This window comes from Triticum aestivum, chromosome 2B (genome assembly GCF_018294505.1).
Source record: "Triticum aestivum cultivar Chinese Spring chromosome 2B, IWGSC CS RefSeq v2.1, whole genome shotgun sequence".
Classification (NCBI taxonomy): domain Eukaryota; kingdom Viridiplantae; phylum Streptophyta; class Magnoliopsida; order Poales; family Poaceae; genus Triticum; species Triticum aestivum.
Window position 1 is genome coordinate 404,891,299 of NC_057798.1, and position 22,403 is coordinate 404,913,701.

The 22,403-nt window shown below is 41.0% G+C and overlaps 1 protein-coding gene across 1 annotated transcript; it reads right to left on the reverse strand.

The window, feature by feature from the left end:
• Positions 1-3,933: 3,933 nt before the first annotated feature.
• On the reverse strand, positions 3,934-6,836 carry LOC123045168 (cell wall protein RBR3). Its single transcript, XM_044468113.1, has 6 exons — positions 6,226-6,836; positions 5,389-5,598; positions 4,682-5,306; positions 4,480-4,583; positions 4,321-4,380; positions 3,934-4,235 (listed from the first exon to the last, which is right to left on the reverse strand). Exons 1-6 carry the CDS (start codon positions 6,689-6,691, stop codon positions 4,213-4,215), a joined length of 1,488 nt encoding a protein of 495 aa, XP_044324048.1. The 5' UTR covers positions 6,692-6,836; the 3' UTR covers positions 3,934-4,212.
• Positions 6,837-22,403: the final 15,567 nt, after the last annotated feature.

Genomic DNA, 22,403 nt, shown 5'->3' on the forward strand with positions numbered 1-22,403 from the left:
TCGAGGTAGATGGGATCTCAGTAGATGGGAAGAGATGGGGCTCTGATACCATGTGCCAACTGGCGGAACATCTTGCCTTGCTCAGGCCGACGGGTTCGTGTTAACATAGATGGGGCGCACCTCCCATGATAGCGCATACATGTGGTTGAGATTACAATCTTGTAGATCAAGAAAGGAGATAGAGATAAGAGGTTACATGAGATAAACACAATACCCTAACAACCTAACTTATCTCCTATGCCGCATATCTCTGGGTTGGGCGTACGTAACATGTTTAACATGGGCATCCCATTTCTCCCATCAGCTGCAGATTGGAAAGCAAACATGGACTCTAACCATGAGTTGGCCTTCTAAGTAGAAGAAGGGCAACCGGCCAAGGGTAGGAGCAGAGCACAGAGGTAAGGAGCAGCAAGCCCACAGATTCAGGTTGAGATAGGCAGAGGGGACAAATGCAATTTGAAGTGTCTCAACGTCTGCTTAACTAAAACTATCGATCCCCATGAAATTTACTCTTGATGTACAAAAGAAGTAAGTATTGTACAATGTTTGTGCCACCCCATGGAAAATTTAGTGAAGTAACTAGTACCGCATTAGGCAAAAATTCCAACTCGGATTACATAAGACAAAATCATGCACTGTGTAACTCTAATTCTTCTAGGGATGAAAAGCAACACCAGTAGCAACTACAATGATGGATCATGATACACTATAGGCTTCGTTTTAATGTGTACCTTCACTATACACCAGTAGTACAATATGAACTACTTTAAAGCTAAATAACACAGCAAAAGGGACAGAAACATAAACTTTAAAACTTTAAAATATACAATTGGGCACAATTTTATTTTCTTGTGCTTTGCCAACATCAAGCACTAGCCATGGCCCTTGAAATGAGTACAAGGCAACTATTCATGAAACAAATTAGTCAGATGTGACAAGTGAAACCAGTGATGCCCATCAATCATCTAATTTTCATAATATGTGTGTAAAACCACAAACCATGGCTAATAAGGTAACAAGGAAATGTCTGAGCAAATACAGACATAACAAGATTGAACCTCAAAAGGTATGTCATATAGAATAGTGGGCATGCAAAGCAAACAAGGAACCTGTGGTCATACAGGTTGATCACTATATACATTAAGCATGGGCATAAGGTTTCTAAGCATCACAAGGTTGTGTTAATAATAACTCCAAAACATCTCAGCTAATGCATCACGGGGCATATATTTCAACTCAAACACAATACCACATTTGGAACAGGATTTGAAAATTTGTGGCCACTTGAGCAGACATATAGTTTCTGGATGGAAAGAAACCTTTGTAAATGGTTATGATGTAAAAGGCAAAAGAACTTGTTTTGCACCAATGGCAATGAAAGGGATAATACCCAGAAATCAAAAGGGATCATCCTTCTTTACGACTCACTTCCATTGGCATCTAATATGCACTGACAGGCACCAATAGCATCATCGGTCTACATTCATGTGTCATGGTGGGGTGGTAATGGTAGTAATCTACTCATATAAGCATTATAGGGATAACCTGTATCATAGTACTCTGCTCACCCACAGTGAAGAAAAAGTACTCTACTTCTGATAATTGGGTCAAGGCCTTTCATTGATGAGACACTTATTTTGGGATAGAGAGAGTATGTTTCTTTGTTTTTTCTAGGTCAGCTATATCAGCTGCTTACCGAAAAAGGGTTTTCCCCCGCTTTGTATTCCAAAGCACCATATCAGCTGCTTATAACTCCATTTATTTTTATTTTTGTATCATAACATTTTAAATTTTGTAAAACATAAAGTACGGAGAAATCCTCCCTGGTTCTCTAAAAAAAACTGTATCATAGTAAATACTAACTCCGTCTCAAAATGTAAGGCATTTTTGTAAACTAGTTTAGCCTACAAAAACATTTTACATTTTGAGACGTAGGTGGTAGTATTTTGCATACTGTCTCTGCACTAGGTAGCTACTAGTATTCCTTTCTTCTCTCAGAGTCATAGTCTCATGTGATGTTGTTGAAAGAAATCTGGTTGTTTCACCCTCACGGTGGGTGGTGTAACGCCCCGGCCAAAGCCAACGGTCCTGGCCGTTACGCCTCGCAGGATGTAGACTGGCCAAGAGACCAACACTAGTCTTTTCTGCGCACTTAGTCCTCACTGGTGCGCACCCGAGATCAACTTTCAAGTTTATCACCCATCCTCAAATTGCTCCAAGCCAAATACACTTAACTTTGAAGCTCTTTGCGAATGAGCTCCCAGAAAAGAAGGAATTCCTTATTGATATGAGTAGTTTCTATCACTTCTATTAAAGCTAGGCTCTCACGGGTGGCCTAAAAAGGCTTTTAGCTAATGCACTAGTAGGATCAAATGTGCTAAAGTATATGTTGGGTGACATGGGTGGGGTAGGAAGCAGCATAAATGTCTGGTAAAAGGGGAGGCAAAGCTTTTAGAGATGTGCACTCTTGATGGATCAAATAGTGTACCATGAATCATTCACTTCAAATCATACTGTTTATTCTGCTTCAGTGTGTCCACAAAATTAAATGTACACGATGAAAGTAGCAAAGCAGAGCAGAGAGGTCCTTGTCCTGGAAGATTCTACTCCACACCAAATATTTCCTGCCTCGGTGAAATTCAAGAAGCAAGAAACAGTAGTAATGGATCCTATCAGCCACCGAAACATCGTTACTTGAAAAACAGGTTAAGATTTTTGTTGTGGTACAACCGTACAAAGCTTACAAAAATCCTAAGACCACTCCAAATGTGTTGTTGACAGGACAAAACATGAAATCTACATCTAAAACAATTCAATGTAGAAAGATCAGTCAAATAATTAAGAACATGTGGGGAAAAATGTGTCGACAGGATGAAGTAGCCAAAACAAGAGTGAAAACAGAAAGCCATTATGTAGTTACATACTTCCTTATATTTTGGCACTCAAATATTCCAAAAAAAATACATTGGGCTTCATATTTTCACAGTAAGAACTATCACCAGCAGTTGGACATGATAAACACATGCCCAAGTGCCCACGGGAGGGACAGAATCTATAAGTACCTTCCATCTCAATTCTCTGATGACAAAGGTTCTAGACTCCACCCCTTTCTACATAAGTAGCTCAAGAATGCATCCAAAGGGATCGCACTGATCCATTCTACCTCAGCAATAAGAAAGGATCATCCGATCCTTCAGGATGTCTACTCAAGCCATTTTCTCAAAGACATATTCTGCCATTTGCTCTCAAGACATTCTGGTCCTGGAGCTGGCTCGGAGATGGTACCACTGGTATTTTTGCGATGTTTATCTTCTCTATTCACTTTAACAGACAACATTATGTAGGATCTTCATATTATCAAAATATCAATCATGTATGATATTCTGATATAACCAATCCATACGTGTCTCTCCCCACCCCATATGCTTTTCATCTGGACGCCTGTTTTCTAGTTTTAAGCTTGTTGGTTGAAAACTCTCATCTTAGAACTGTATCTCCCTCTCTTACTCTCAGCTGGAAGCCACAAGTATCTATGAAGCCAGTAATTTGAACCCCAACAGGAACATCAGAGGGAACCATCCACACAAGGAGAGTGTGGAAACGTAGAAATTTACATGATGCAAGAGATGGGCAGGAACAAAGAAGGCAAACAAATTTATCAAATCTGTGTAATGACATCACAACAGTGTGTGTGTATTAGTCTTCCAAAGTAGTAATAACCCGTATATTTAGCAACTTTTTTCATAGGACCAGCCAGCACAAATACCTACGATTCTGCACACTTCTATATTGGCTCAAGAACATCACATCTGCATTAGTTATGACTGATGCATCAGTAGTGCACTTTATGCTCTAATTCACTCAAGCAAACAACATTTTAGGAGCACCAAAAGCTTGATGCAAACCATGGAAAATACCATCATAGGTTTAATATAGCAAACTTCTGACCCAATAACATTAATGTCAAGAGAAACACTTACAATTCAATATCAGCTATACATGAAGGCAGTTAAATACTAAATGCAAAAAGGAAGAAAACAGCACAAGCTTGCCATCAGAATGCCATGTGTAATGCTGAAAGAACTCCTCTGTGCGGCGCAGTTGGTCAAAACAGCATGTAGCAACAAATTAGCTAGCCATCTAGATCATCTCAGTTAGTGGTCATATCAAGAAGGCATCTGCTCTTTGTGATGTTCAGTTCTATTCACCATGCTAAGAAGCTGAGCGGCCCTTAACTGCAAACAAATACAGCTAGCATATTAGACAACTTTAAAACCTGTTGTACATGAGAAGCATGATAGGTAGAGGTTATAGGTATACCAGGGCTAACAATCTTTATCCTCTTAGTAATAGCTCTGACAGAAGTAACAGATGTAGCTCCTGCACAGACAGGTATGCATGGAAGATTTGTTACAAAAAAGTGATGATAGGATGAACAAAATCAAGACAGTGCAACATCTTATTAGAGCTTTCTCTAACCTTGTGAATTGATGTCTTCAGTGGGATCTGCTGACATTGGCTTCATTGGATCTGGAAAAGCTGGATCGGCAGTCATGTTGTTACTCTTCACAGTGGGCTGTAGTCTGTAATCATTCAATTTACACAACAGAACCATCTTAGCATTTATAGAATCACCAAGGACAAAAAACCAAAGGCATCCAATAAGAACACAGTAGCATACCTTTGAACTTCACCATTTGTGGAAGGATTCTCACATTGAAGGCCTTCATTGTCAAGATCGAAGTCAAGCAATAGTTCCGAAAATGAGAAGTCGCCTTCAAATAGATCAAAGTTTGCGAAATCAATGTCAAAGTCATCTTGCTTCTCTCCATTATAGGTAGAGCTAGAGGGCTTCTCAGAAACATGTTCAGCTGAAACTGGCCTTGCATCTGAACTGTCAAAATCTAACCTCCCTTTCACATGTTCCCTTTTTGACGATCTCTGGGTGCTTGATTTTAAGGGGGAGCTGACATGGCAACTCCTCTCGACAGAATAATAGGTGCCCCCTTTCATAGGACTGACTGTTAGTCTCTTGGAAGAAACTATAGAGTATTGAGAGGAAGCAATCTCCTGTTGGGCATGAGCATTTGGAACCACAGATGATGGCCTTTGTGATTGACAAGAACCAAGTTCATTTCCCATGGGATAGCTCAGTTGAGCTGTACAAGGAGAAGAACTGACTTGAGACTGGAGTGGGGTGAATAAGCTTTTTGCAACTGATGAGGCTTGGGCCGGCAGTTTTGCAACCACTGAATGTTCAGCTGAACTTGGCTGCTCAGTTTGCAGTTGAGAGGCTGCACTTGTACCTGGCATCAGGACAGTAAGTCAATAACTGGTGATGCTGCAGGAAATGACTATCAAGTTATGCTAGTATTTTTTAAAATGTACCTTTTGGGTTCAAGCTTGTGGATGGTCCAGCACATATTCTCTTGGAGGCTGAAGTAGTTTTTGCAGCAGGCTTGGCTGCCTTTCTCTTTTTTGTAGGCAAAGAACTGGCTGCTGGGATGGACATGTTGTTGGCATTTGAAGAATTCTGAACAACAAGCGAGGAGGATGACTGGGTGTAGTGTATCATAGGCGTAGCATATCCAGAGGAGCCTGCAATAATAACAGAAAAGGAACCTTGTTAATGTCAAGATGAGTAATAGCACAAGCCACCAGGTGATAGACTGAAACCTAATACACAATGTATGGATGGCAAAAGCTACACGTAATAGGACATGACTAGGCTGCGTGTGGAAGGCAGTTGGAGGAGAAATACTGCATGTGCCAGTTTTTCAAATGGAAATACAATGTGTTTGCCTAGTCATATTTGGGAGGAGGTTATTGGCATCTGTATTTTCTCAACTCTCTATTAGTGTAATGATACACTACACGCATATTCAGGAAAAAAAATTACTAATGCACACAGTCCAATTCTAAAAACTGTAACAAATTGACAAGCCATCTAATATCCATGTAACTGGTGTGCTTGTGGCCCAAAATATATCTAACACTGCAGTTCAGAAACTAAACAAAAATTTAGGCAAGAATCACAACTTATGACAGTACACACTTTCCAAACCATAGGCTTGCAAGTCAAAGGGCAGTTCAAAATTCTCCCCTAAAAGATAAATCAGATGCAAGCAAACAAGGGGTTGGAATCTAGTTGAAAATAACAATCGCATAGACTAGCACGCATAACGTCGAACAGGTGGGGTGCACAGGGTGAAAGAGTGGAGGTACCTGTAGGAGGCGGGGGAATGGCCACCATGGGTGGGTGCGGGGGAGAAGAGGTGGTGGGGCCGACGAAGAAGGGCGGGACGAGCGGCGGCGAGGAGGGCGGCGCCGCGAGATGAGCGGATGAGCCGGAATGGTAGTAGGTGGAGACGAGGGTCTGCATGGCCTGCATGGCGGAGTCGACGGCGAGACGTGACTCCTTGAGGGAGATGTAGTCGTGGAGGATGTCGGCGAGAGGGAGGAGGCCCTTGGGAGGGACTATGTTGTTGCTGGTCTTGGCGAAGAGGTGGGAGGCGTCGGAGCGGAAGGCGGCGAGGGAGGCCGAGAAGCCATTGTCGGCGAGGTAGCGCTCGACGAGGAAGGCGACCTGCAGGGGCGTCACCTTCGTCTTGCCCCTGGCCTTGTCGGCGTCGGAGGAGGAGCTGGGGCTGGGGTTGGGGTTGGGAGGAGAGCTCGGCTTCGGCGGCGCCATGGCTAGGAACGGCCGGTAAGAATCCTAGATCTCGATCTCTCCTTTTTTTCCGATCGTCTTTCTATCTCTCCCTCCCTCTGTGTGCGACTCGGCGGTTTTTGTTGGTGAATTTGGAGGAGGGAGGGAGGGAAAACGAATGGAATTGGAGTGAGAACGTGGAGGGAAAGGAAACGGGTGAAGCAATGGCGGGCGGGCAAGCTGGCGCGCGCCAACGAATTGAAGTCCCGAATCGATTGCGTTTTTTTCCTTTTCTGGCGCGAACGGGGAGACGACGGTTATAGTGCATTTTCGCTAACGGGCGCCTTTGCAGCACTGGGCCGGCCCATCTCACACGTTTTTATTCTGGTTTAGTGCGCAAAAAATGGGTGCTGGTGAGATTTGAACCCGCAACCTGTTGTGTAAGTTGCACACGCACTAGCCAACCGGGAAAGACAAGAAGTCATGGCAATTACCTTCCTTTGCATCTCTTATAGTTTGCCAGGCGGTTTTTTTTTCTTTCCTGTTGTGCATTCTTTCTGGAACGGTTTTTCCTATTGGTTTTTTCTGTTTCTTTTCTTTCATATTTTCTCCTTTTTTTACTTTTTGTGCACGAACTAATTCAAATTGAATGAACTTTTTCAAAATCGGTGAACTTTTTTCAACTTTGATGAACTTTTTTTCAAAATCGAGATTTTTTTTTGAACACCAACAAACTTTTTTTCAAAACCTGTGAACTTTTTTCCCATATGGATGAACTGTTTTACAAAACCGGTGAACTGTTTCAAATCCGATGAATTTTTTTCAAATTCAACGAACTTTTTCCCTAAATGGATGAACTTTTTCAAATTCGATGATTTTTTTTCAAATTCAGTGAACTTTTTCCAAAATAGAATGATTATTTTTTTCAAAATCGGTGAACTTTTTTCAAATCCGATGAACTTTTTCAAAATCAATGAACTTTTATAAAATCCGATGAACTTTTTATCAAATCAATGAACTTCTTTGTAATTCGTGAACTGTTTTCAAAATTTAACAAACTGTTTTTATTAGAATAATTGATATTTTCCATATAATTTTCAAATAACTCAAAAATCTCAATGGTAGTTCTAAACCTGTTCGCCTTTGTTTTGTTCACTAGCGCTCTAAGCTGTAGTGGTTAAGCTAAGCAATTACATGCAAGTGCGGCGTGAGATCGATACCCAGGCCATTTTTTCGCGTGTTTTTTTTTTCGGGAGCGAAACTGTTCCTGGGCCGACCGTAGAAACGGCCCACAGAGGGCGTGCTGTAGGCGCCACTTTCTCGTTCGGGCGCCTACAGCGCCTACAGCGCCGAACAGGAGCTCCCCTGTTCGGCGCCTTAGGCGAGAGCTCCTATACGCCGCCCGTGTGCGCCCGGTCGTCGCGGCTTCGCTGAAGCGACGCGCAACCGGGCCGGCCCAAATATCACCCGTCTAGCGAAAATTCGAACTCCCGACCTCATTGTGGATTCTAGCGTGCCTATCCAGCTGAACTAGCGACGTACAACAATATAAGCTCAGCGCCAGCCTTAAAGTATGAAAGCCAGCGCCAAATCCTTTAAAAAAATCAATATTTTAATGATATACATTGAAATTTTTTTAAAATAGAGTGATCTTTTCTGTAAACAAACACTGAACAAATTTCAAGTACACAAATGAACATTTTTAGTATACATTGAACAATTTTTTAATACACGATGAACAATTTTCTCATACACGATGAACAAATTTTAAATACACAATGAACATTTCTTAATATACGTTGAACAATTTCATAATACATGCTGAACATTTTTATAATACACGATGAACCTTTTCATAATATACGATGAACATTTTCTGAATATAATGAACTTTTTTTAATACACAATGAACTTTTTATATAATACGCAATAAAGAGAAGAAAAACAGAAACAGAAAATAAAAAGGAAAGATAAAAGAAAAAAATGAAATAAAAAAGGAACCAAAACAGAAAAAAAAGGGAACAAAACAATAGAAAACCGGACGAAACAGTGGAAAAACTGGAAAAGCAAAAAACCATAGAAGAAAAACGAAAAAAAAACCGTAAGGAACAGAGAAGGAAGCAGCAGCGAGCGAATCAAACTAAACGCAAATCCCTTTACGTGGGCCGGCCCAACCGGAGGCTCGCCTCAGCGAAAGCGGAACGTTCTGACGCTAACGAGCGTCAAATAGGATTTGCCGCCTTAGGCGCCCGAACAGGTGGCTGGCGCCCACACTGCAGCTTCTTTTTGGGCCGGCCCGTGATGGCAAAGCACAGCGAACTAATAACTACGGAGAAACACAAAAAATAAGTGGCCCTTCCGTGATTCAAACTGACAGCGCGAGGTACTTGTTCACGCTACGCTAACCACTAGAACTATCGCACTATCGTGACTGAAAGTAGCACTAAATGCATAAGAACAATTGTGGCCGCACTATTTAGATTTCTGATCTATTTTAAAAGAATCATGAATTGGAAAAAGTTCACCATTTTTGAAGAAAAGTAACAAACGTCAAAAAAGTGCATCATTTTCAAGAAAAAGTTCACAAACATTATAAAGGTTCATCGATTTTTTTGAAAAGCTAATCAACATTGAAAAAAGTTCACTGTTTTTGACAAAAGGTTCATCAAGTTCACCCGCAAAAAAAAGAAGTTCATCAAGTTTGAAAAATAGTTCATCAATTTTATAAAAGTTCACAAATTTGAAGAAATAATTCATTTATTTTGAAAAAAGTTCATCGAGTTGGAGAAAATAGTTCATCACTTTTTTAAAAGTTCACAAATTTGAAGAAAAAGTTCATCAATTTTGAATCAGTTCAGCGAATTTTAAAAAAAAAGTTCATCGGTTTTAAAATAAGTTCACCCCTTTTGAAAAAGGTTCATCGGTTTCATAAGAAGTTCAGTGATTTTGAAAAAAAAAGTTCATTCATTTTGAAAAAAAGTGCATGTATTTATGAAAAAAGGAAACGGAAAACAAAAACAAAAAAGCAAAAGAAAAAATTAAAAAATTAAGAAACCCTTCCAAAAAAGAAAAAAAAAGAGACAAAGGACAGAAGAAAAGATAAAAGACAGTAAAAGATGTAGCTAATCGCACAGGGTTAGTTTGGTCGAGTGGTTAGTGCGTCGTACAATGATTCAGGAGGTCGGCAGTTTGAATCGTAGTACTCGCACGGTTTGTTGTTGTTCGAAAAAAAACATAGTACCATGGGTTAGTATCATAGATGACATCGTTAACTGCCATGCATGACACATAATAGCACGTCATTTATATGATACAGTATCATAATATGATACTTAGTCATCTCTTGCTTCATTTAATTCAATGCCACATCATCAAAATTGCTTAGTTGTCATGCATTATACTATGTATGATACTCCCATTACGGGCAACCTTATAGGAGCTATTACACACGGCCACTGCTATACTCCGCTTATATCTAGGGGGTTTGATGCGGGTATAGATGGACCGTCGTGTTGCCCATTCTCATACACGTTTTTTTTTTCCCAAAAGTGTGTTAGAAATATAAATAGTAAGAAAATACACGCCGTTGCCCATTGTCATTTCTATATAGTTTTATCATCACTTTACATTATTTTATTATTTTTCTAAACTAACCTATTAACTTAGTGTCCAGTGTTAGTTTCTGTTTTCTGCTTGTTCTTTGTTTCGCAAGAAATCAATATCTACGAAGGTCAAAATATGTTGTTGATTTAACATGATTTTTTTGGGCAACAAGAAACATTGGAAGCTTCGGGGGACATCAAAAAGGTCTGTCAACCTGGGCTTGTGGTGCGGCCAAGGGGAGTGATCGCGCCACCTGGGCTTGTGGGACCCATGAAACCGCCTTGACCTATTTCCACCGCCATAAATTTATGTAAATAGAGAAACCATTCGTCGTACCTCCAGAAGACTTTTATCTTCGTCGGAAGCCTCTGTTTCAAGGAGATCCCATCTATAGCCCTGTTCCGGAGCCTGGAGGGGGAAGCCATCGGAGGGGCCATCTTCATCAACCTTGTTGTCTCCATGGTGATATGTGAGTAATTTCTTTAGGACCCATGGGTCCATAGTAGTAGCTAGATGGTTCTCTCTCTCTCTTGGATCTTCAATACCTTCCCGTTGATCGAGATCAATCTGATGCAATTTTGGGGTGTGTTTGTTGGGACCCAATGAGTTATGGATTTATGATCAGATTGTTCATTGAATATCAATATATCATTGAAACTTTTGAGGTTTCTTTGCTATATAATTAAGTCACTATGTATGCTTTCTGATCCATTCGTCTTCTCTTGCCAACATTGATGAGTAGTTCTTTAGAGGGACCGATGCATAGTAGTGGGTTCAATCTTGCGGTGTTCTATATCTCAGTGATAGGATGGGGACAAGACATGTATTTGTATTGTTGCCATTAAGGGTAAAACGGTGTGGATTTATATGAGTAGTTCTTTAGAGGGACTGGTGCATAGTAGTGGGTTCAATCTTGCGGTGTTCTATATCCTAGTGATAGGATGGGACAAGACATGTATTTGTATTGTTGCCACTAAGGGTAAAACGACGGGGATTTATCTTCTTGGTGTATTTCTTTGTCTATATTTATGTCATCTTGCTTATTGCGTTGCTCTATTTCTAATAAACTCAATACCATGCATGTTGGATAGCGGTTTTCACTACAAAAAGAAAACACTTCCATGATGATATGTGTTTGTCACAGTAGGTCACGTTTTTTGTCATGCATGTACATCCATGAAGATTTTATGATAGAATCAAGATAGTCATACCTGTGTCGTGACAATACTCAAATTATCATCATGGAAGTGTCTACTTCCATGACGACAATCGGCGCGTCATGGAAGTGGTTTCGTCAAGGGTAACTGACACATAGCATCCACTGTAATGGGTCGCCGTTAAGCTATCGGTTCCAGTTTTGGATTCGATAACCCTATAACAACCCAAACCAATGGTAATTTTCCACGTGTAAAATTCTCATTGGCCAAAGGAACCACGTGTCAACTCCTCGCCGCGACAGATGTCAGCCGTCCAATGCACAGGAGGCGCCTATGATACGTCAACACGTGTCAAGGCCCAATAGTGGCCTGTTTAGGTTAAAAGGTCAGGCATGTCAAAAAAAGCGGGCCGGCCCATTACCGGCCTACTTGCGTCTGGCCCATTCACAACCACGACCCATAAAGTTAAGAAAAATCGGCCTATCAAAGGCCCATCATAAATTTGACACCATCCCGGGCAATCGTCAGATCCAGCCCGTTAACAACCCGCTATGTCTTTGGGCTCAATTGCGCCCTGAGTTACTTTCAGCCTTTTAGCAGCCCATTAAAGAGATGGGCCAATATCCCTACAGGTACGTCTTTCGGCCTTTTGTCAGCCCGTTCGTTACTTGGGCCAATTTCTAGCCCGTCTTGTCTTTCGTCCTGATAGCAGCCCGCACAACAGTTGGGCCTTTGACGGTCCCACCTAACTTTGGTCCATTAGCGGCCCACATTCTCCACGGCACAATTCCAGCCCAACCTGACTTTCGGTCTGTTAAAAGCCTATGTTGTACATTGGGCCCCTTTTGGCCCAAAACACTTTAGGCCTCTTTATGGCCCGACTTGGAAATGGGCCGAGACATAATTGACGCTTATTTTGGCGTGTTAGAGGCCAGCGGGCCGTTTTCATTAGTGCGGCCCTATCGAGATTTCAGCCTGTTAATGGCCTGGTAAGAGCCCTTTTTACGATTGGCCCACATTCGAGGATGAAATCCACTATTTCTAACGGGCCTAGTTGATTGGGCCATATAGGCCAATATGAGCCTGCATAGATTAGGATGCATTAACTATTTAGTTGACAAGCCCAATTAAGGCCCTTTTGGACTATCCATGTTTGTTCTTTCGGATGGCGTTCAGATAATGTTTGGGCGTATTGGCCCCCGTTTCAGCGATAGTTACAAAGAATTCTCCTAGTCTACACTACACCCTCTCAAAAACCTACACTATACAATAAAGAGATTAAAGCATAGAAACAAGAATAATCCTACACTATACAATAAAGAAATTACAGAATATTACATCCACTAGGCATCATAGTTCGCCACCACTGATAATAAAGCATACACAAACAACAAATTACATACACTCGGTAAATAAAGCTCATACATCATGGACACGCATCAATAGAACTTACCATTTGAACTATAATCTCTTCACAAAATAGGATTTAGCCGGATTCGGATAGCACAAATTTTAGCCTGCAGAATCTCCAACTCCTTTGTGGTTACCTTAGTGTCTTGTTTCATTTTTTGACTCGTGCATCTGATATCTGCACCTCCAGTCTCAACGTGTTGATTACATGTTGAGACTTATATGCATGCTTTCTTGCTACGTCTAGCTGATGCTCTAGAACATCAGCACATTCCAATTCCAAACCATAATCATTTGGTAACGGCCATGCCGCACTGCTCTGAGATCATTGTGTTGATGTCACTTCATCCTGGAATGTTTCTGTAAGTACACATGACTAAGGCAAAAATATAGTTACAATAGTGAAGCGAGCAAGACAGACTATCTTGTACATGGTAAAACAGGACTACAAATAATGTACATGTCATGAAGCATAAGCAGGTGATATTTTAAAATTTGTAAAAATGTTAGTCTGTGCATCCCGCACACGAAGATCTCCTTGTAGCTCACCAGCGGAGCATGATGTTGGGGCGAAATCCAAAACACAGACAGGTCACAAATTTATATATATATTGCGTATAATTAAGCAAGCAGTTAGCCATTCTGTAGCTCGTATTAACTAGCTGGAACATTGTGTGCCATGTTCCAAAAGAGTCTTAGGGAGCATAATGAATTGCAGAGGGATTCACACAATCCTACTGCAGCAAGCAAAACTATGCAATCATTAGCCTTGTATAAACGAGATTGCAAGCCTCGTGCAGTAATAGTTGGTTAATAGACTTCAAAAGCTTCAGACACACTTCGCCAGAGTAATGAAATGGTAAGGCATTAATTATGTCAACTAATAGTTATAACCCTACATCAGGCACCATTGTTTGGGCATCTCATTAACTGAGGACAAATAAAGCAATTGAAAAGAGCAATTTAACTATGCTTGAAGCAAACAAGCAATTGAACTGTTGAGTTGGCAGCATGCATACATGCACGCCTCAATAACATCCTTGGCCTAGCTACATTTGAATCAACTGATGTATCGTCTATATAATGGAACAAGTAATGTAACATTGTTTGCCCTCTATGAAGTATCTCGACTAGTATGTAATCAAGATCCTAGTAATGATAGGGAGGCTAATGATGTGAACATGCATTTGGTTATGACATTTATGACATCGAGAACTCTACCATAACAGTAAGGAGTTTCTCACTGTTCACTACTATAAGATGTTTTAGATATTTAAATGTAGACTACATCTGTACTGAAATGAGTGAACAGACACATTATAATGTGTCTATATACATCTGATTTACAAAAAAAGTTAGAAGATCTTATATTAGTGAGTGGAGGGAGTATTAATCAGTGGCCCAATGACTGGCTTACAGGTGAAGAATCCTACGCAAGCACAATGTGAGACAAATAGGATGTCCTGGTGACTGTAATACAATGACTTATCATAACTGGTTGTACAGGCTCAGCGCTGCTCCTCCTTCTCTTGCAAAGATCATTCTTAACATCTTGTACTTGGAAATCCTGAATCTTTGCTTCATTGCACCCCCTCTGCAAGGTGACACAAACTAGTTACTGGTATCCTTACATGAAAGATAAATATGCATACTTTCCAGTCTCTGAACAACACTAAAGAATGGGTTTATAACAAAACGAAACCACATAATGAAATATGCAACATCTCTTGCACACACTTAAATGAGCATTTACTATGTGTGTGCTATGTAAAAACTAGGCGTACCTTCGAACTGGGCCTCCAGGTGCTCTTGAAGAGCCTAGTTTAGTGTACAGACAAACCTTCATGTCACCTATGAGTTATACAAGCCCCCACTACAGCAGCCCTTAGTGTTTAAATCATTGACAAGCTCTGTTAGGTCAAGAACAACAAGTAATCAAAGCAAAAAGTTCTAGTATGGCTAGCTGATACAGACAAGCAATTGAACACATGTGTGATCAAATCTTCCACAACACTGAATTACATATCAAGGAAACAAGCATAGAAGGAGGCTTAAAGACCATCACTTGACTCACCAGATTTAGGAGGCATTAAACATCATGTGCAACGTATGAATTAACATAAACATTTCATATTTCAGATTCTATAATGAAATGCACATGTATTAGGTTATGCCATGTATGATGCCTAAATCTACACTATAGCAGGCAGGAGAGATCATCGTTGCACGTAGAATTAAATTGCAGGTTAAAGGCCAATTCTATTCCACCTTTTGAGAGCTTTTTACTAAAATTAGCCATAAAAGATGCAAAGAACTCATTTTTCATTTATGGGCATGGGCTTAAATTATTTCCACCACCAATTCCTTCACAATGAGAAAAAGCTTGGGGGTGGTACTTCCCGTGGAAGCTCACTTAAAATTGAAGGGAAGGGGAATAGTGAAATGACTCTGTTGTGTGCCTATATCACACTCAAAATGCCAGTGCTCACGCTCGTGTAACAACTGACCCCCAAGTAAAAACAAACACACAAGTGTTCATTGCCCTGCCCGCTTGCATCTCCTCTTCTCTTTCCCTCTACCTCGATTCCCTGCCTGCAGCGCTAGGGTTCATCAAGCGAGCCACCACCACAGGTCCCATATGGCTTGCTCCTCGACGATGTTCTTTCCAGCTAGGCTACATGGCCGGTGGGTAGGGCCCCATCTCCCCGGCTGCTCCTTCCTCCGGTGTTGCCCCTCTCTCTCATCGTCTCTAGCAGCTGCTTCGCTATGGTCCGTCCAACGCTCTACTCCGGTGGTCGCAACACAACTACGGCCGATGCCCCCCTCCGGCAGAAGGCACCTCGTCCCGCCTCCCTCCTCTTAGGCCGTGGCCTTGAGGTGCTGTTGTGGGATGAGCTCATCCAACAAGGCAAGGATCTCTGATTTTTTGCTAAATTTTCTTTCTGCTCTGCTATATGATGAATTGTTATGAGCTGTTGCTGCTATATGATGAAGTGGTATGAGCTGCTACTGTTGTATGCTGAATTGCTATGAGTTGTTGCTGCTGCTATATGGTGGATTGCTATGAGCTGCTGCGGCTGCGGCTGCTGCTATATGATGAATTGCTATAAGCTACTGCTGCTGCTGCTATTTGATAAATTGCTATGAGTTGTTGCTGCTATGTGATGAATCGTGATGAGCTGTTATTGTGTGATAAACTACTATGAGCTGATGCTGCTGCTATGTGATGCTTTTAGTTGGTGCTGCTATATGATAATAACCAGCCACTTGGACCATGGAATTTTGATAAATCATGGTTCTTCATTTAAATTTAGGCAATGGGTTCTTCATTTAAATTTAGGTAATGGGCTCTGTTTGGAAGATATTGACCAAAATAGGTTGTGCTAAGTAGATGGTATCTTCGTATTTGCATTTTGAACAAATAATGATGGTATGTTTTCCTATCAAATTAGTTACTGCAATTGGTTCAATTCGTGATGTTTGCAAGTCAAATTAATTTCTATATGGGCAGCAAATTGACAAAATGAAATGAAATCTAGACTTTTCACTAATCATAGCATAGATAAGCTGAAGAAGTAGGCAATGAAAAGAACTGGTTGGCTTATTATCTTGAGCTTATATTCAAAGGAGCTTATTTTCTTAGGATAACTACAAGTAATTGTCCCTAAGAACCCTGACCAACAGCACTGACATACAAATAACATGTCATGATGATTGCAATGGAGTAACGTACCATACCATGTTGTATAGGCTCACCCTCCTATTTTTGTGATGTTCCATGAAAATGTCACATACATCTTGTACAAAGAAATCTTGTACTTTTTCACTGCGGCACCCCATTTGCAAGTTGACATGACTAGTTAGAGATATCTCTACATGATAATACATTGCATATCCCTTGCACATATTTAAACAACCATTTAACGATTGTGTGCGTCGGCATAAACTAGCCATGACTTTGTGTACTGGACTTGCAGACACTCTAAGGGAGCCTAATTTAGTGCACTGGAATTCCTTCATGCCACCTATGATTTTGTGTAATGTATGATGTCTACATCTCTAATTTAGTAGCCAATGCTGGAAATCATTGGCTGCATAAAGGGATTACTAGTCGGAAATCCTAACAAAGCACACTAGCAGGCACACAACAATACAAGAGAGAGACGCACTTACAAGATCGTAGCAATGCCTCAGTACAGGATCTTGGTTGGCCAAGGTGTTAGATCCAGAAGAAACATCGTCCTCATAGCTCTTGCCAGCTCCATAACTTGTAACAGCGACCTGTTAGTATATTTGAAGTACATCTGGCAGGTGATGCTGGACGAGTTTAAAGGTGACTGATACGTCTCCAACGTATCTATAATTTTTGATTGATCCATGCTACTTTATCTACTGTTTTAGGCAATATTGGGCTTTATTATCCACTTTTATATTATTTTTGGGACTAACCTATTAACAGGAGGCCCAGCCCAGATTTGCTGTTTTATGCCTATTTCAGTGTTTCGAGGAAAAGGAATATTAGACGGAGTCAAAACGGAACGAAATCAACTGGAGAAGTTATTTTTGGAAGGAAAGCAACCCAGGGAACTTGGAGTGCACGTCAGGGGAGATACGGGCTGCCCACGAGGGTGGGGGGCGCGCCCAACCCCCCCGGGCGCGCCCCCCTACCTCGTGGGGCCCCCGTAGCTCCACCAACGTACCCCCTGCACCCATATATACCTACGTACCCTAAAACTTCCAGAACAGAAGATAGATCAGGAGTTCCGCCGCCGCAAGCCTCTGTAGCCACCAAAAACCTCTCGGGAGCCCGTTTCGGCGCCCTGCCGGAGGGGGATCCCATCACCGGTGGCCATCTTCATCATCCCGGCGCTATCCATGACGAGGAGGGAGTAGTTCACCCTCGGGGCTGAGGGTATGTACCAGTAGCTATGTGTTTGATCTCTCTCTCTCTCTCTCTCTCTCTCTCTCTCGTGTTCTCTCTCGTGTTCCCTCTATGGCACGATCTTGATGTATCCCGAGCTTTGCTATTGTAGTTGGATCTTATGATGTTTCTCCCCCTCTACTCTCTTGTGATGAATTGAGTTTCCCCTTTGAAGTTATCTTATCGGATTGAGTCTTTTATGAGAACACTTGATGTATGTCTTGCCGTGATTATCTGTGGTGACAATGGGATATCATGTGCCACTTGATGTATGTTTTGGTGTTCAACTTGCGGGTTTCGTGACATTGGGAACCTATGCATAGGGGTTGGCACACGTTCTTGACTCTCCGATAGAAACTTTGGGGCACTCTTTGAAGTACTTTGTGTTGGTTGGATGAATCTGAGATTGTGTGATGCATATCGTATAATCATGCCCATGGATACTTGAGGTGACAATGGAGTATCTAGGTGACATTAGGGTTTTGGTTGATTTGTGTCTTAAGGTGTTATTCTAGTACGGACTCTTTTATAGATTGATCCGAAAGAATAACTTTGAGGTGGTTTTGTACCCTACAATAATCTCTACGTTTGTTCTCCGCTATTAGTGGCTTTGGAGTGACTCTTTGTTACATGTTGAGGGCTTGTTATATGATCTATCTATGTTATTATTGTTGAGAGAACTTGCACTAGTGAAAGTATGAACCCTAGGCCTTGTTTCCTATCATTGCAATACCATTTACGCTCACTTTTATCATTAGTTACCTTGCTGTTTTTATTATTTCAGATTACAAAAACCCATATCTACTATCTATTTTGCACTTGTATCACCATCTCTTCACCGAACTAGTGCACCTATACAATTTACCATTGTATTGGGTGTGTTGGGGACACAAGAGACTTTTTGTTATTTGGTTGCAGGGTTGTTTGAGAGAGACCATCTTCATCCTACGCCTCCTACGGATTGATAAACCTTAGGTCATCCACTTGAGGGAAATTTGCTACTGTCCTACAAACCTGTGCACTTGCAGGCCCAACAACATCTACAAGAAGAAGGTTGTGTAGTAGACATCAAGCTCTTTTATGGCGCCATTGCTGGGGAGGTTAGCACTTGAAGGTATATCTTTAGATCTTGCAATCAAATCTTTTTGTTTCTTGTTTTAGCACTAGTTTAGTTTATAAAAGAAAACTACAAAAAAAATGGAATTAAGGATGCCTCATATGCTTCATCTTTTTAATGTCTTTCGTGAAAATGATGGGAAGGAAAATTGTGCTAAAGTACTAGAAGAAGAATTACATAGAATGATTGGCATAAAATATGTGGATGATGAGCGTGATTGCAATGTTGTTAGTATGAATTCCTTGAATATCCATGATGCTAATGATATGCAAAGCCACAAGCTTGGGGAAGCTATGTTTGATGAAGATGATATTTTTTGTCCCCCAAGCTTTGATGAGCAAATTTACTATGATGAAAGCATGCCTCCTATCTATGATGATTATTGTGATGACACATATGCTTTAAAGAATAATAATAACCATGAAACTTGTCATCTTGATCCTAATTTTAAATCATATGATAGTTATTTTGTTGAGTTTGCTCCCACTACTATTCATGAGAAGAATTTTGCTTATGAGGAGAGTAGTAAATATTCTATGCTAATAGATCATGAAAAGAATGCTTTAGGTGCTGGTTATATTGTTGAATTCATTCATGATGCTACTGAAAATTATTACGAGGGAGGAATATATGCGTGTAGGAATTGCAATAATGTCAAGTTTCCTCTCTATGTGCTTAAAATCTTGAAGTTATGCTTGTTTTACCTTCCTATGCAAGTTGATTATTGTTCCCATAAGTTGTTTGCTCACAAAATCCCTATGCATAGGAAGTGGGTTAGACTTAAATGTGCTAGTCATATGCTTCATGATGCTCCCGTTATGTTTCAATTCTTATCTTTTATGTGAGCATCATTGTCATCATCATGCCTAGCTAGAAAGGCATTAAAGAAAAGTGTTTGTTGGGAGACAACCCAATACTTATCCTTACTATTTTTGTGTGTTCACTTGATTATGCTACTGTAGTAATCATGTTTTATAGCTTTTGTTTCAATAAAGTGCCAAGTAAGACCTTTAGGATGGCTTACAGTGATAGTTGTGTTGATCCTGCTGAAAATCAGAAACTTTTGCACCCAGTAAATCAGTGACCGCACCTCTACCGTAATAGTTGTAGAATGCCTTTCCGCTAGAACTTGGGACCGGCGAAGTCGAACTGATTCAGATAGCAAATTTTGTGAGCTTGTCTGACTGCTAGTCTCAAGTAACTTGAACACTGCACCAAGACAAGACTTTGGGGTTGTCTCGTTATCTTCAAGATGTTTTGCCTTCTTTGCTGCAATATATGTTGGGTTTGTCTCACAGCCTTCAGCAGACTTGTGCACGCCATCAAGCATATCACCCTGAAACAATGATAAGATGTCAGGTTTTGCACGTGTATAAACAAAGATGGTAATTTTGCTATCAATTTCATCGAATTTCAGATTTAAAAATAATGAGTAAGTTCAAAATATCAATAGCATAATTTGGCGTTGTTCATAATGCAGGGAGCTTCACCACACCATTGGATTACCATGTCAACATAACAAGCATAGATGAAGGGCAAAGAAAATCATTGTATCTATTTTGGTTAATGTGCATGGCATGTTGTTCATATCATCCGCCACATCAGTAAGATAAAAATAGGAGATGACAAGGTGCAAACCTGGGCTGCTTCACCACACACTGGATTATAGATCCATAAAAACAAGCATACATATAGGGAGTATTGAGTAATGTGCATGGTATGAATAAGTGTAACATCCCAATTTTCAATTTGGATGTTATACATGGAACATTGATACGTCTCCGTCGTATCTATAATTTTTGATTGCTCCATGCCAATATTATTCAACTTTCATATACTTTTTGGCAACTTTTTATATTATTTTTGGGACTAACATATTGATCCAGTGCCCAGTGCCAGTTCCTGTCTGTTGCATGTTTTTGCTTTCGCAGAATATCCGTATCAAACGGAGTCCTAACGGGATAAAAACGGACGGAGCTTATTTTTGGAAAATATGGAAAATTTGGAAGGAAAATCAACGCGAACCAGTGCCCGAGGTGGTCACGAGGCAGGGGGGCGCGCCTGCCCCCCTAGGCGCGCCCCCTACCCTTGTGAGCCCACGATAAGGCGGTTGATGCTCTTCTTTTGCTGCAAGAAAACTAATATTCGGAAAAAAAATCACGACGAAGGTTTCAGGCCAATCAGAGTAACGGATCTCCATATATACGCGAAACGGTGAAACAGAGCCAGAACAGAACGCAAAAACAGAGAGGTAGATCCAATCTCGGAGGGGCTCTCGCCCCTCCCAAGCCATGGGAGCCAAGGACCAGAGGGGAAACTCTTCTTCCATCTAGGGAGGAGGTCAAGGAAGAAGAAGAAGGGGGGCTCTCTCCCCCTTGCTTCCGGTGGCGCCGGAACGCCGCCGGGGGCCATCATCATCACCGCGATCTTCACCAACATCTCCATCACCTTTCCCCCCCCTATCTACAACGGTCCACTCTCCCGCAACCCGCTGTACCCTCTACTTGAACATGGTGCTTTATGCTTCATATTATTTTCCAATGATGTGTTGCCATCCTATGATGTCTGAGTAGATTTTTGTTATCCTATCGATGATTGATGAATTGCTATGATTGGTTTGAGTTGCATGTTTTATTATTGGTGTTGTCCTATTGTGCCCTCCATGTCGCGCAAGCATGAGGGATTCCCGCTGTAGGGTTTGCAATATGTTTATGATTTGCTTATGGTGGGTGGCGTGAGTGACAGAAGCACAGACCCGAGTAAGTAGGTTGTTTGCGTATGGGATAAAGGGGACTTGATACTTTAATGCTATGGTTGGGTTTTACCTTAATGAATCTTTAGTAGTTTCGGATGCTTGCTAGAGTTCCAATCATAAGTGCATATGATCCAAGTAGAGAAAGTATGTTAGCTTATGCCTCTCCTTCAAATAGAATTGCAATAGTGATTACCGGTCTAGTAACATAAACAATTGCTTAGGGACACTTTCACAACTCCTACCACCACTTTTCCACACTCGCTATATTTACTTTATTGCATCTTTATCTAAACAGACTCTAGTTTATGTTTACACGTTCTTTACTTTCTTACAAACCTATCCAACAACACCTACAAAGTACTTCTAGTTTCTTACTTGTTCTAGGTAAAGCGAACGTCAAGCGTGCGTAGAGTCGTATCAGTGGCCGATAGGACTTGAGAGAGTATTTGTTCTACCTTTAGCTCCTCGTTGGGTTCGACACTCTTACTTATTGAAAGAGGCTACAACTATCCCGTATACTTGCGGGTCATCAAGACCTTTTTCTAGCGCCGTTGCCGGGGAGTCATAGCATGGGGTGAATATTCTCGTGTGTGCTTGTTTGCTTTATCACTAAGTAATTTTTATTTGCTGTTCTTAGTTGTTTTCTATCTTTAGTTATGGGTAGGAAACGCAAAATACCAAAAAATTTAGTTGTACCTACTAAACCAATGGTTGAAGAACCACTCAAAATCTATCACACTCCTGAAGCTTTTTACTTGGATCATCTTCGATCCCTTTGTGCTCGTGACGAA